The sequence below is a fragment of the Eulemur rufifrons genome, chromosome 8, assembly GCF_041146395.1.
Source record: "Eulemur rufifrons isolate Redbay chromosome 8, OSU_ERuf_1, whole genome shotgun sequence".
Classification (NCBI taxonomy): Eukaryota; Metazoa; Chordata; class Mammalia; order Primates; family Lemuridae; genus Eulemur; species Eulemur rufifrons.
Window position 1 is genome coordinate 66690200 of NC_090990.1, and position 15861 is coordinate 66706060.

Sequence of the window (15861 nt, forward strand, 5' to 3'; positions counted from 1 at the left end):
AATTTTTCCATGCGTGATGGGGGCACGGGAGCAGAGCTCAGGTGGTGATGCAAGCGATGGGGAGCGGCTCTGAATGCAAATGAAGCTTCTTCATTCACTCGCCTGCCGCTCACCTCCTGCTCTGTGGCCCCTCCAGTTTCTAAGTTTCTCGGAAGACAATTTTTCCATGGATGGGGGCGCGGAGCTCTGCAACCTGGGGGTTGGGGACAGCAGCTGTATAGGATTCCATACTGTCTGTGGTTTCAGGCATACTCTGGGATCTTGAAATGTATCCTCTGTGGACAAGTGGGGACAGGACAACTACACGGTTGAGACAGTCAAACTTCAAGTCAAGTGAAGCAAAATAAAATTTCCCCAAGTTACATGAACATAAAAATGGAACTGATTAACAGTAAAATGAGGTCTATTTATCCAGTGTTGCTGCAATATGTGGCTGTCCCAAGTGAATTGTTCAGATGTCTGGAATTGCATCTGTGAGCATCACAGCTCTTTGTATTGTCAGGAAACACTCTGTGGCCAAGACCATGGTAGGGGTTTATTAAACATACTTTCCCAATGACTTTAGGGCCCCTGAACAGCAATGACAGTGTTGGGCTATTTTTACACAAAGATTCTCAGGCACAAGAGGGTGACTGGCTATTTGCGCCTGGGTCAAAAAGCTGTGCTACTGTGCTTTTCACAAACCTGAGATTCTGAGCCTGGGCTTACCAGTGGGTCAGAGCACCCCTCTTGCTATCGCTATATCATAGGCTGTCAGTCAGCAGGAGTTGGGTGGTGGTGACCGGAAGCTCACAAAGAGCTTTTCCTGAATACCCTCTCCCTCTCCCACCCTTCCGTGATCACCACTGTGGATTAGCAATGGGCTGAGAAGTGAGCTGGCCTATGCTTGGCACATTCTGAAAAGTTTGGTTAAGGCAGTCAGCTCCTAGAAGAAGACTGAGGGTCTCGCCCAGGGTGAGGGACTGGAGCTTTGTGACAGCTTGTGGACCTGTGGGACCTTTTCCCTTCCATCAGGACTGACAGCTGTGCCCTAGCGGCAGGGCATTCAGGCTGATTCTCCATGGCTAAGTGCGAACGTCTTAGGGTTGAACTGATAATCACCTCCAGGACAGGGCTGGATGGGAGACTTTTGCACAGTGAAGTCCTAACCAGAACAAAGTCCACCAGAAGTGTGTGGTGAGCTCTCCAAAATAAAGATCTCTCTGACTGGCCCAGGTGAATATATTTGCACAGTTGTAGACCATGTGAAAAAAGCATTTTTCTAAAGAGCCAATATTCATTAAGCACTTGGAAGTCATGCCCTGTTGTATGTACTTTATGTTTGACTCATTTAATCCTCACAATCTATTTTATGAATGAGGAAATTGAGGCACAGTGTGATCTGCCCATGGACACTCAGATAGTAGGAGGAAGAGAAGAGCAGAGGAAGATGGTTTGCAGAAGTAATGCTCTTAGTGTCTGCACCATTCCGTGGCCCCATGGAACCCACTTAACGCCCATGGTGGAGAATCAACGGGAAAAGATGGCTCAGGTATCAATTCAGTGCCATGAGCTGTGTGACTTAAATGCCAATCTCAGTTTACTGGGGTTTTTCATCATCACTTAAAAGAAAGAAAGTGAATTCTCAGGGCCTCAAAGCTATAGGTTAAGCTGCAGCTTTTAACTCAGGTCCGTCTAGATGGCTCCCTTGCCCACGCCCTTTCCTACCACCCCCAGTGGACAGGCTTTAAGACATTGCATATGGCCTTGACTGTGTCACTGCAAGCCACGGAGGTAAATTCTGAGAGAAAATGGTTGGTCCTGGATGTGTCTATTAGCAGAGTTATGACACAACGTTGTTCACTAAAATCCAAACAGATGACACAGTTGGTAAAGTGACAATTGTTTAAAATTACTAAAAAGGGAGAAAACAATGTTTCCACACATGTGGGGTAACCTTGAAAAAGATTTTTCTTCCTCAAAGTGTTTTGGCCAGCTGGAAGGAAAAGGAATGAAAGGAAGCATGAAAGCCAATAAAAGAATAATATGAATATGGAAGATCATCATTAATCTTCTATTCAAATGGCAGTCACAGCTGCAGAATAAGCGAGAGGCTTTAATAGCAATTCTGATCAGAGATAAAACGAAGTATGTAAGAATATACTCAGAAGTTAATAAGTGGTCTAATTACATACCTGATTCCAGAGTCATGCAAATTATCCCAGAACCACCAGTTTAATGGTCCTTAGTTTAAAAAATTCGAACATAACTCTTGACATTTTTGGTAAAAAAAAAAGAAGTTTAAAATGGTAATTTTAAACAGAGTATTCTGTGTGTAGACACGGGTCATTTACTCTATCACAAACTTTAATGGTATTAATTGGATGATTTTCCCTGCCTAGATTAGTGTGGGCACATGAAGATACAGTGAGGGCAAGGAGGTGGGAGGGGGACAAGGGAAGGAAAATTGGGTGGTGGCTTCGGGTGAGGGGCATGGCTGAGGCCAGGGAAGGAGAGGGAGAGCCCTGGAAGGAGGGTCCTGCTTAATTCACATTCTACTTTTCACCAGTAACTTTAAAATAATTGACCCCTGAGATAGCTCAAGTATGCAGTAAGTCTATGCATGAAGTGATGTTCATCTCTCAAATCATCATCATAAATATTTATGGAGTCATTTCTATATACTAGCCCCTATATCTTCTTCACTGCTTTTAAGAAAGTGGGAAATCCCTTCTGGAGACCAGCTAGTTAATAGAGATGTGATCTGAATTTTTCACTGGGTAGATGTTAAGAGACACTGCATTTTAAAAAATAGTAGGAATGTCATATGATATGATAAAAATAAGTTTATTTGGAGAAAAATATACCATATTTCCTTGCTTGACAAAGGCAAATTCCCAACTCAGTGGAGGTCAGTTGTCAAAATGACTGACCAGGCTACAGTTCACTTCCACGTCATGTGTGTGCAATCAACAATTAGTACAAGTAATGAGGCCTCCAAACGACTATTTCTTATTCATCCCACTGACTATGCCAACAGCTGCTTCATATCATGCTGAAGAAAACTCACAGGGAAGTAGTCCAAAAGATGTCCATTGCATGAGGTCTTTTGTTCATTTAAGTGTGATCTTTAAATGGCTTAATAATTTCTCTAGCCTGGAGTCTACAAGTTGGTATTGCAATCAACTTCACTTCTGTGCAGACCACAAATCAACAAATGTCTCTGAACCCAAGAATCACATTTAAAAATAAATCCTTATTTAACAATAAACACACACCTTTAAATACATGGCTTTAAACACCATTGTCTTCTACACTCTGAAAGGGGATTTTTTTCCCACCCCAACATTATGTCATAAATTAACAGACTAATAGAGAATTTCATTATCACTCCGCAATTGCACTAATGCCCGTTAGTAGCCCATGGTCCATTCTTCTTCATCTAAGTTTACAAAAAGTTAACAACTTCAGTCATGGTCAGCCAGCTGACAGTCGGTCCTCTCTTCCACCTCACAATGAAATAAGACAGTCCTTTTGGAACTGCCGGTCCAGTTTGGCATCCCTCTATGTTACCACTGGATAAGGAGCCCTGAACCTTAATTGTCTTTAGCAGAAGGTCTTTAGTTAATAAGCATCAAGTGATCACTGCTTCTTTTCCTGTAACAGAAAGGGGAAGGAGGAAAGAGAAAAGAGAACAATGATGTTTAAAATCTTTGAGGAGAAATGGGAATACTCTACACATTCAATCGGTTATAGATGTGTTGAGTGAAACATATAAAAGGAAGAGAAATTAGGAAGGGTGATTCACACTGTTTGAGGTGTGAGTAGACACTTTTGGAAACAAATTATGAGGAACTGTCCATCTCTTACGACCTTCCATGCTCTTCTGCTAACACAGCCTTACAACGGCTGGAACAGCCAATTCTCCTCCTTCATTGCAGTAAAGAAGAGCAAAGGTTCATTCTGCATTTCTTCCACCAAACATCTCTCCAAAGAATCGCATCAGTTTAGAACTGGAGGGGGTTTCAGAGGTCACCTGGTCTGCCCTGATGACACTGGAGGATCCAAGAGGTTTAGAAGAGGTCACGGGACACACTTGGTTAACGGCAGGGTTCAAAAGAAAACTCAGGTGTTCCGCTGCTCAGGCTAGAGGCTCTGCCAACAATCCAAAGGGGGATCCATGTGTGGTGCTTGCTGGACTGCTTTGCTGAAAAAGAGTGACCACACCCATGCTCTGCAGGAGGCAGAGCTGGGGCAGACGGTGTCGTCTGTCATGGTCACCAGACAGGGCACACAGACAACAATCTCTGCAGTGCTGAATCTCAGTGTTCCCCACGTTGCCTCAGTGAGGTCCTTCTTCAATATTTACTCTCCATTCACAGCCTTTCTCAACTTTATTCCATCCTTCTGTTCCTAGCTTTTAAACACACCAAGGTATACTAGGTTTTTGATGGAGTCAAAGCCATCGCTTGTTTTCAAGGCTCCGTTACAATCCATTTCCTTCCATCAGGCCCTGCGACCCCCGTTCACTCTGCAGCCTCCATCCAAACTCCTTGGGGTCTGGGCGGATGGTTCCACTGAAACTTCTCTAGTTGACTTCACCTGTGACCACCTGTTGGCCAAACATGGCTACAGCCACCACTGTTTTTATTTTTTTTTAATCTTGTTTTTTTTTTTTTTTTCTTTAAGACTGTCATCATCCTAGTTCCTCGGTTGATTTCCTTGGTGGACCCTCTTGTTCTGTTTCATTCTTCGCTCCTCACGATGGGCGGGCAGGCCCTCCTTCACACCAGGCGTCTGTCCTCCACAGCCCTTGGCACACCTTAGGGCAAACTGTCTGCTGATATTGCTCCCGTCTTCTCACCACCTAGACCCAATCTTATCAAAGTCTTCTAGTCCACCCTTTCAATCTTTCATTCATTCCATGTGGCAGCACAAGAAAACATTTCACAACCTTGCAGGGCTTCGAGGGGTGCAAACCAAGGTCCAAACACCAAAGACTTATCGGTTACTTTTCAGAACTCACCACTACATTCTCCAGTGAATTTTCCCCCTTACAGTTAACGATATAATAGAAAAGCAACTTTGAGAGACTTTCTGTATACAGGCTGCCTCTGAGGGGGCAGCCGTCTATTAAGAAAATTAATTTTCCTCTATCCCGGCTTCCACAGCAACAATGTAATGCTCTGAGAGGATAAAATGTGATTTTGAAAACAGCTCTTCTCAGAAGACCTCATTTCATATTTACCAGACATTCTTTGGATATGCTTAATCATATAATTTCAAATCCCAAGATGAGGTATGAATTGATTAACAGAAAAATACATCCTGTGATTTCAAATAGCAATTATGTTCTCACATTTTCTTTGAAAAAAAAAATGGGTAGGGTATACTTTCAGTTAAAAACCTCTACCCTAACAACTTCAGATGAAAACAAACATGGGCACATTTAAGAAACTGTCCTCATCTGACCCCCAAACCCCCTTTTGAGATGCTTGGTCCAGGAGGTCCAGACCATTTTCCTACGTGTGCTGACGGGCAGCAAGCCGGGCACTCTGGCCAACGCTCATGTCCACCGAGCACACGGACGGCCTCCTCTCACGCAGATTTCCTGCTCTGATCAAGAAAGGTTATCTGTACCCCATACTGTGAAAGGGAAAACACCTCTGACCATCCCAGGGTTCTACCTCTAAAAACAAGAGCTCTGACCTCTCACTTTGGCCACTTAAGAATTCAGTCTCCTGACTTTAGGGACATATTCATGTCTTCTTTTAATAGTCTCATATATTCCTAAGAGATTGCAATCGCGTCATGTAGCTTTCTTCCAACTCTGTCTCATAAGAAACAATTCACTTGTAAACCCAATTTCAGTGGGAGGAAAGAAAAAGATGAATGATTTCTCACAATAAGCTAATTTCTGCATGTAGTGCTAATCTCAGAGTGGCTCTTTCTCAAGGCAACAGAGCAGGCCGTCTCAGGAGCACAGAGACTGGCCACAACACTGACCTCCTCAGACAGCAGATGCAGGACAGGAAGCTTGAGGACTCGTTCTGATACTGCTCCTTGCTGCTACACTCCTTCAGGAATTCCTGCAGATCTGTTTCAGGAAATCCATTCTGTTGGAATTTCTTTAAAAAGTACATAATGTTGTTACCTTATTTATAGAGCATGAGAATTGTTCTCCTTGTCAACAAACCAAACCCACCTTTGCTAAAATAAAACTCTCCCACATAGCTAGTCCAGATCCAAGAACTGGTATTAAAGATGATGAATCAATCTGTCAGTCCCAGAAAGCCAAGCCAGGGCAACCACGGGAACAGAGAACAATCCAAAGGAAAACTCCAGAAAGAAAGCTGGGAACAGCTAGCGAGGGGTGTGTTAAAAGGCAACTCTTCTCTCTCCATGTCAATCCCTACTGTTAGAGCCAACTACCATTCCCACCTCAACACCAACCTCCCCACACACTAAAGATGTGCTCAGGAGTTTTCCAAAGGATTGGCTTTCTTCTGAGTTATTCTGAGAAGGTGTTAAGCAAAGGACAGCGTCCCAAGGCACCGACATGGCACCCCGGTTGCTCAGACACTGACCCTGAAACAGCATTTTCCAAGCACTACCATCTGCTGTGAAGGTACCAGGACTAAGGAAGTGAATTTTCTTCAAGCTACAAATTAGTTAAATGGGCCCAGTCTGAAACGATACAGAACTCACCAGGTAACTTAAAAAAGTAGGAAGGCAAACAGTCATAAGAGCTTTAGTTTTCATAATTTAAAGGGAACCTGCACCATGCAAGTAGCCATTCTCATCCAGTGTAAGTTGTACCAACATTTAGAGTTGTCAGGGCGGCAGCCACCTCTTATCACTGAAACTGACTCAAAACCTAAGCCCCAGGCAGTCACACAGGCAGGTGCATCTGCCAGGGCTGAGCCTACAACCCGGAGTCCGCGATTCCCCACACCCAGCCATCCTTACCCTTCCTTTCTCTTTCCCCTGGCACCTCCAAACCAACCCATCCTGATCCGAGGAACAGGGACATGTCCCAAATGCATACTGAAAACAACCTCTAGTCTCTAGAAAGTTTCTTGTCTACCCAATCTCAAAATCTAAATAAAATTATAATATTTTAAGTAAAATATGTGATATTTTCCTATGTTCTAATCTATATAGAATTTACAGTAACTTTTTGGCAACAAATATTGATAATTACTTACCTTAATGGTGTCATAAGAATCTGTAATAAGTGCAATAAAAAGGCTGAGAATCATGTATATAAAAAGGCTGATAAAGGAATATAAATACAGGCGACTGAACAGCCACACCAAGACGCTCTTCTGCTGGATCTGAGCAAAGGTTGCAAACATGTCATCACCGTTGACCAGAGAAAACAGACACTCAGCAACTGTGTTCAGATTTTGAAACTGTAGGGGGGGAAACAAAAGTTAGTTTCTGAGATATAGTACCTAGTTAGCTTGTTTTGTTAAGCTGTTGTTGTCATTTGTGGTAGGGGTAACTTATTCATCTTAAGACAGCTAGAAAACCACAAAAAGTAGGAAAACATTATTCAAAATCCCCCTACATATTCTCAAAGATAATCTCTTGACATTTCTCTCAGTTTTTCCCTATGAATTTTTTATATATTTGCAGTTGTGCCCATCTAATAATTTTGGATCCTGATTTTTTTCCTACTTAACATAAACATCTTCTTATGCTATTCACACTTAGAGTATGTTCGTTATATAACAGACCGTTCCTTGAAAATGCCAACAAACTAAGGAAAATGGGCTTTCCTTCCAAATTTCCCTATTTCTGTCAGTAATTCTAATCTCCTATCAAAGAAACATTTACTCCAAAATAATCAAGAACTTAAAACTATGTGTTGAACAGATTAACCTTCCCTCTCCCTTCAGTCTCCTAAGGCCTGTCTGTTCCTATGACGTGGTCCTCTGATCCACCCTTTCTACTTCATTCCAATGTCACTACTTGTCAATACTGATATCTGGATTATTAGAGAAACCTCCAAGGAAGTCTTTTTCACTATAACCTCTTCACTCTCCAGTCCAAGCTGCCGTAAAACTAAACTTCATAGAAGATGGCTTTTAGTTCATTTCTCTTACACAAGACTGGACAAAGTCTGGATGCAAAATAAAAATCTGAACCAAGAAGGCTGGAGTAAGTTCCTCCTTCGGGTGGTCTCATTGCATCTCCTCCTATCAATATTAACACCCTGTGCTCATCTCTTCCCACAGCATCAGGCCCATTTCTACGTTTTTTCCTCATGAGATTTATTCTTCTCACCTGGTATATTCTTCTTCCTCTTCTCTGTGTCCAATCAAGCCACTGTTGAAGAGTTATTTCAAAGTCTACTTCAAGACAGACTGCCCTGGTAGCTCTAGTCCCTTCTCTGTACTCTGTATTGTAAGAACCACAGAGTAAACTACAGATGGTCTTCTCCTTGCTTATCATACAGACTTCTCTATATCCCAGCTAGACAGCAAACGCCATGTCTTAACACTCCCCAAGGCTGAACCAGGCAAGGCAAAACTGGTGGCCAAGGGAGAAGGTATACAAATGCACCCCACACAGGGTCATCAGAGTTCTGCATCAGCAACAACTCTGTTGAACTAGACTAATCCCATCAAGACCTGGAGGCAACATCCAGTTGAGTAAATCACTTAACAATATGCAGATTATTTAACAATAGGATAGGCGGTTCCCAAAGTAAATATTTTCTATCCCCTCCAGTAGCCTTAAGATAGTGAAGTTAAATCTGGTTTCCATGGATGTCAATTACAACTCTGACAGCACTATTCATATTTCCAGTAGTTTCTTTTGGAATCCAGTCAATTCTTTTCTTTAGTTTCAAGAACCCCTAATGGCCTATGCTTTAGGTTTCAGAACTGCAAATAGCTAGTAGATTAGCACATATCAAATTCATTCCTTACTTCCCTGTAGATACAATATCTGCCTCAACATTAATGTTATTCATAACATTTTACCTCCCCCTCCTCTGTGCACGTGAGAATTATTTTAACACACCAAAAAGTTAAAACAGTGACCCAATAAATTAGGTGACTGGTACACACCCTGTCATTTTGAACCAGAAGAAGTGGCTATGAACCACAGTCAGTTTCAGTGGCCAAATTCCATAATAGAAGTGAGCTTAAAAAGCATCTAAGGTAAGGTCCTAATGTGCTTCCAGTCTAAAAGGACCACATTTACAGGGCATTGCTTTGGTTTGTAAGGCCCTGAAAAGCAGGCATTGCTGTCTCTCCCTGTTTCTTGATCATTCAACAGACTTGTTAAGCACCTGCCATGTTCCACGCACCATGCTGGACACTGGGAACATAAAGAGGAATAGCCATCATCCTTGCCCTCCACGAACTTGGTCTAGAGGAAGCTATTTGGTGTGTGACATTTAATTTTAATAAATATTAAAGGGGTATTTCCATAAAAGTCTCCATAGGTTCTCTGGGCCACAGTGAGAACCCAAGCATTTATTTCACAAATGATAATTTTGTGATTGATCCAAAAAAACTTTCATTTAAATGAAAACATAACCTGCAATGGCTAATGTCAGAGGATGACATAACAATTTGCTTCAAAAGCTGGTGCTAAGAACCTCGTACAACTTTTAGGTAAAATGTTATAACTGGCTAACAGTTCTTTTGAATAAGAGAGGTGCTTGGTTAAAACCAGAGGCCTTGGAAACATGAAGATGTAATGTTGGGTCTGCCAAACTTTTACCCATGGCATTGGCAAAGTCCAACAGTTTTTCAATGCCTTAGTCTTCTCATTTGTAAAATGGGGACAATGTAAGACTATAATTTATTCCTCATAGTAAAAAAATAAATAAATAAAGTCCTCTGGAAATGTAAAAGCCACATTAGAGTAATATTTAATAATGCAAGATGAGGTCTGGAAGAACATCAACATCTCTAGCCCTCGGTGCCCGGACGTTTTAAAAGGCCACCGTGCCAAGGTCCATCAGTGCTGGGAACAAACACCAGCAGGACACTTTCTGCATCTTCGCCTCCTTCAGTTGAACCACTGAAATTAAATGTCTAATAGGAAGAGAGGGAGCTACAGCACTGGAGGATTCCAGCTACCCATCAAACAACAGTGTCAAATTACAGTTTTCCTCATTAGAGTTTTTGTTTGTTTGTTTGTTTGTTTGTTTTAAAGAAAGAATTGGCTTTCACGTTCAAGGTTGCCGTGATTCTAAAAATCCTAGAAAACACTTGCCGTAAGGCTCATTTTTTCAAGGCTCGGTAACACTGAAGGTCCTCTCATTCAACAGATACTGGCAGAAGCTGAAAGTTTTTGACAGTTTGGATTAATCTGTGGGAAATGGGGCAGGAGGCAGTAAAATTTTCTAACTGCAGATACAAAGAAGAAGCAATATAGAAAAGAAAAGCTGAAAATTCCAGAACCAGACTCAAGTTCTCTCCCTCCACTAACTCAGGCACTCACTGAATTAACTCAGCTATGCATTTCCCCAACATATCAGCCTGGCTACAGACGCTATAAACAGACTTGCTAGACAACCCTAGGGACATCCCTTATCCCTCTACTCTTCTGGAGGATAAAGAGAAGGCTGACATTAAGTGAGAAACATAAGTCAGGGGTACAACATCCATAATTGTAGCCACTAGCCACATGTGACTGTTGAACACCTGATGTGCAGCTAGTCCAAGCTGAGACATGCTATGGGGACAAAATATACACCAGATTTCAGTCCTCCTACAACGAAAGGAATGTAAAATACCTCACTATTTTATACTGATTACATGCTAAAATAATAGTATAATAAAATATATAATTAAAATTAATTTCATCTGCCTATTTTGTAATGTGGCTACTAGAAAATGTTAAAGTATACACATGGCTCTCATTCGCAGCTTGCATTATATTTTTATTGGACAGTGCTGGCCCAGAGCATCCCAATGTCACCTGGATCCTTTGAAAGGGCAGAACTGAACATATGGAAATGCAGTCAGGCTCACAAAACCAATAACCTCACTTTCCATGAGGTAACCTTGACACACATGGAGAGAATGAGACTGAGTACGTGGCTTTCCTCTCACAGTTGATCTAGAAGTACAATCCTGTTGTTTAGGTCAGACCAAATGTTCTTTTGCAATGATGTGTTTTAGACAATACCAAGAAAAGCCCTACAGGGTATTAGTTAAAGCATGTGTACTGGGGCCAGACAGACCTGGGTTTGAATTCCATCTCTGCCATTTACTAACTCAGTAATCTTAGGAAAATTATTTACTGTATGAAGCTGCCTATTTCCTGTAAAAAGATAATAATATTTCACTATAGAGAAGGGAAAGAGAGGGTTAACACACCAAAGGAGGTAAAGAGGTTGGGCACCATACCTAACAAATAGCACTTGAGAATGGTAGGCATCCAGTAAAATTAAAGCAACATTATCTGAGCACGTTCCAGAATACTGATGTGTAGAGGAGATTGGGGTGGGGTGGGGGTGCAAAGGAGATAGGATCACTGGTCCTGAAGTCTTGGGGCCATAGAAATAAAGCCAAATCCTCAGGCTCAGTATTTATTCCACACGGTACAACACTGCCCTCTAGTGACAAAGAGGTGGGAAAGCTTTCAAAGCACAAGGCAAGTAAGAAAGAAAAGTGTAAACTTTCCTGGGCACTAAGACAGTTAAGTTCTCCAGATCAGAGAGATCATATCAAAGAACAATCTCTTTCTCATGAGTCACGTTTAAAGGAGCTACGTGGAATTTGAAGAGCAATAAGATTATGAAGATAGTTTTTCTCTTTGTTAATTACACAGTATCTCAAATAAGAAAAACAGTAGTAATTCTCTCTGGACATGTTAAATGTGACACTTTAAAGAGGAGAAAGTCTGGGTATACCAGGTTACTACGCTTTATTTTGGCAGGACAACACAGAAGGTTTGAGATTCATGTATAGCTTACTCTTTGTCAACAGTTTGGCAAACCAGATTTGATCACATTTTAGTTAGCACAACTAACCCTGGGCTGTTGGGGTGATTAAACGAGAGAGAACACGGGGTGATTAAACGAGAGAGAACACGGAAATGCACCCCAGAGTGCCTAACACACAAGCAGTAAGCATTAGCAGCTATGATTCCAACTGCCACAGGCCCATGGAAGAAAAACTGTAAGATGTAATAACTCCTTTTATTTTGGGAGGGGTTAAAAGCAAGGCCTACCTGGTTTCATTTCCTGATGTATCTACCAATCAAATATATCATTTTAAAACAAGAACATCTTAGCATAACTTGGATGTCCCTGAGATTGTGATGCTAACTGAAGTTCAGTAATAGTTTAAACTCAGACACTGATCTTAATAAGGCACGATGATGCTGTACTCAAAACCGCCTGCAGAGACAAGATGCATTAATCATTTAAATCATAAACCTAACATGGTCATTCTAGGCATGTTAGAGTCTAGAGTCTTTACCCACCTTCATTCTTCTCAATTAACTTGGATGAAAACCCTAATACTTTAAATTAGAAAGATTTTATAAAATCTTCCTCACTTAATCTCCAGTTGTACTATAGTGATCTCACGTCCAAACATTTCTCGTTTGATGATCACCGGGTGAATACATGGCCCCTTAAGCCAGTCCCAGACAGCTCTAATATCTGCTTTCTAGTCTCATGCAGTTCTTGCTTCAATATCCTATAGTCCCTTCAATATCCCAAGAAGGACAAGAAAAAGAAAACGGACGCAAAGATATGTGCTTACTGGTGTGAAGGGTATGTGCTGGAGAAGAGTAGGAGGAAGGTGAGTCTAAACCCTATTTTAAGGGTCCCACATGCCTAATGTGCGGAAGGAAGAATTAGTGCTACACACCTTGTCATGATATGGTCCTAAGACAATCCAGCCACAGAATGTGTAACCCAGATAAATCATACCAGCACAAGCACAAAACCGAAGAACTTTTGGCAGTGAGGCCTGCATCGTTAAAATGAGCACCTGAAAAAAAAATCAGCAGAATGGGGGAAATGAAAAAGTAGGTACTAGAACCCAAAGAAGAAACGAGCCTCAATTATAGCAGCACTGCCCAATGCTTACGTTGTATGCTTGGAAATAACCCAGGTATCTGATGACTCCAACCCAAACAAAAAGCGTAGATGTCCCAAGCAAAATGCTGCACAGATCATAGTTTGTGAGATTCTAAGGAATAGAAAAAAAAAAAAAAAAGGACAAATGCATAAAATATTCTACTCCGCTCACCTTATTAACCTCACTTTAAATTGACTAGAAAAGAATGAATTATCTGCCCCCCCATAGGTGATATTAAGAGTTTTTAAAAGAAAAAAATGAAGAAAAATAGAAAACACAATTCCAAATGTGTTTCTCACTTCCTTTTGGTATGTCAATTGGTTGAACTGATTTTTTTCCCCAAATAATATCCTGAAATAGAAATCGCATTTATCACTGACCTAGGCATTAAAGTATATAAACAAATGGTGTTTGTTAAATATCAAACAATACAATTCAGCTACTTTTAAAAGAAAGCTTCACCATGATTTGCTAACACAATTCCTGCTCTCAAGAAATCCCAGGTCAGGTTGAGGAGACAAACACACAAACACGATTCTAATATGATATGCTAAGTGCAATGAAAGACACAAGGCCTAGCTTGTCACAGAGGGACTCCCACAGGCGTGACGCCAGAGCAGAGCTGGGCCTGCAGGACAGGCTGGGAGAAGGCACCGCAGGTAAGTGGACAAAGGCTGAGCACAGGCACGATGCCGAGGACCAGTGAGATGTCAGAGCCGGGGCGGGAGCAGAGGCAGAGCTGGATGATGAGGACCCTGGAGGCCATCCTGAGCAAGGCCCACTTCATCCCAAAGCAGGCCCCAGGAGGCAGAAAAGGTTGCAATAGCAAGATAGACACTATCAGAAAAAGTATTCTGACAGCGGTGCAGGTGGATATGAGGGATATAAGACAGAAGGTGGGAAAACCAGTCAGGAAGCTGCTGGAACGTCCAGGCCAGAGAAGAAGGTGGCCTGAAGGAAGCCAGCGTGGTCCGGATGGAGAAGAGGGAGGCACTGCAGTTAGGAGGTAAAGTCGGCGAGACCTGCTGATAGGAGCACAGCGTGGAGAGGAGAAGAGCCGGGGGAAGCAGGAGTCAAGGCTTAGTTATGAGATTAAATCAGCCCATCTGTACGAAGCATGGGGCGTTCGCAGGCACTGCAGTGTTCCTGCCCTCACCCCCATCTATCCAGCACCCGACAGTCACAGGTCCTCGCCACAGGCTCATGATGTGCGTGTTCAGGGGAAGTGACTAGTTTATGAGTAAGCTGCTCCTTTTGCAACTTAAAAAGAAAAAAAAATGAAGCCCAAATATACAATCTTCTCAAACTTTAATCACTATTCTGAAGGTGTTGCCGAGTTTCCTGGAGGCATTCACAGGAATATCACCTCCCAAAGTACATCAGCTTCCTTATCTTCCCTTCACGAGTCACTGAGCCAGAGGAGGCCTCGCTTGCACGGGTGTGAGGAAAGAGAAAACTCCAGAATCAAGCTAGTCCCCGTAGCATTTTATATCTTAAAATGCCCAAGATCATGCAGAAGAATATAAAGAACAAAAGATATTAAGATATTACCTTTGCTTTGATTTCCATTTTTAATATGGATCCAATTATTGTCATTAGGTCGCTGATAATCACCAGGACGTACCAGCCGTTGATGAACTCCCACCGGTCAGCATCACACACCCGCCGTTTGTACTTCTCCAGGAAGAAATTTAGAAATCTCTACGGCAAACATTTTAAAAAGCCTTTCTTACAAACCACACTACCCTCTGGAAGAAGACAAGCACAAAGCAGCGCCCTCATCTGTGAAATGACAGGCCCTGCCTTTCCAACCTGATAGAGCCACTTCAAGGGTGGAGATCACGGTACACACTGTCCCCATAATCTACCCCAGTGATAAGTAAGCATTCCACTGCCTGCTAAATGCACTCAAACGTTAAATACGTATGCTCTGACGCCAACAAGCTCCTGTCATTATAGCCAACATATAGTTCGTTCCAAATATTTTCCATATTATCAACTCATTCATTCCGATGACAACCCAATGAACCAGGCACCATCAGCCCCACCACCCAGGTGAGGGGACTGAGGCCCAGAGAGGCTAAGTCAGGACCTGCGTCCAGGCAGGCTGGCTCTACAGTGTGTGCTCCTAATGTTACCCTCTCACTTTGGCAGAGACAGGACATTAACCTTGGATCAAGGGCATTGGAGAGCAGAGAAGAGAGGTGGGGGTTTACAAGGTAAACTGACAAAGGTCAAGATTAAGGAAACTGGAATGTAGACTATTTCCTTGCTCCACAGATGGTGTTCCACCTACTTCCTACCTCCCCTAACCCCGATAGAATAAGACTTAGGGGGAGCTGGAGTACATACTTATAAGAGCCCTGAGAGTAGAAAGGTAAAATGAAACTCAAAGGAGAGTGTTTAAACTATTTAAAAAATAGAATAAAGTATTTTACGCTTCATTATAACCCATTTACCATGCTTCCCTGTCAAAATGAACTCTGATTTGAAGACAAAAGATGAAACCCACACATGCTATTACTTTGTTCTTAAGATCACTCCTGCACTAAAAGGGCCTCCTTTATTCTGGAAACATTCAAAAGCTTGAGAGTTCACCACTAAGGACCTGTACTTACTAGCTCAGTTTTCAACAGGATAATTATCTGATCCCACCTGACATACTCAGAGCCTTTACCCACTTCCTACACCCAGGCTGATTATGCCTCGTGGGGGCAATCACTCAAAGGAATCCAATTTAGTCCAAGGGCTCCAGAGAGGGCAGATGGTACAACGTCGGTGGTCCACTACTTGGCCAAAGAGCGCGCAGGCCCAGAGG

General features: G+C 42.3%; 1 protein-coding gene across 1 annotated transcript in view; it reads right to left on the minus strand.

Moving 5' to 3' along the window:
- Positions 1 to 3108: 3108 nt before the first annotated feature.
- MCOLN2 (mucolipin TRP cation channel 2) overlaps positions 3109 to 15861 on the minus strand; it is a 53869-nt gene continuing 41116 nt past the window's right edge. Inside the window, exons 9-14 of the mRNA XM_069478144.1 lie at positions 14595 to 14744; positions 13053 to 13154; positions 12831 to 12953; positions 7188 to 7394; positions 5986 to 6107; positions 3109 to 3636 (exon numbers count right to left, since the gene is read on the minus strand). Of these exons, the coding sequence (XP_069334245.1) occupies positions 3600 to 3636; positions 5986 to 6107; positions 7188 to 7394; positions 12831 to 12953; positions 13053 to 13154; positions 14595 to 14744 (741 nt within the window). The 3' untranslated portion in view covers positions 3109 to 3599. The remainder of the gene's footprint in view (positions 3637 to 5985; positions 6108 to 7187; positions 7395 to 12830; positions 12954 to 13052; positions 13155 to 14594; positions 14745 to 15861) is intronic.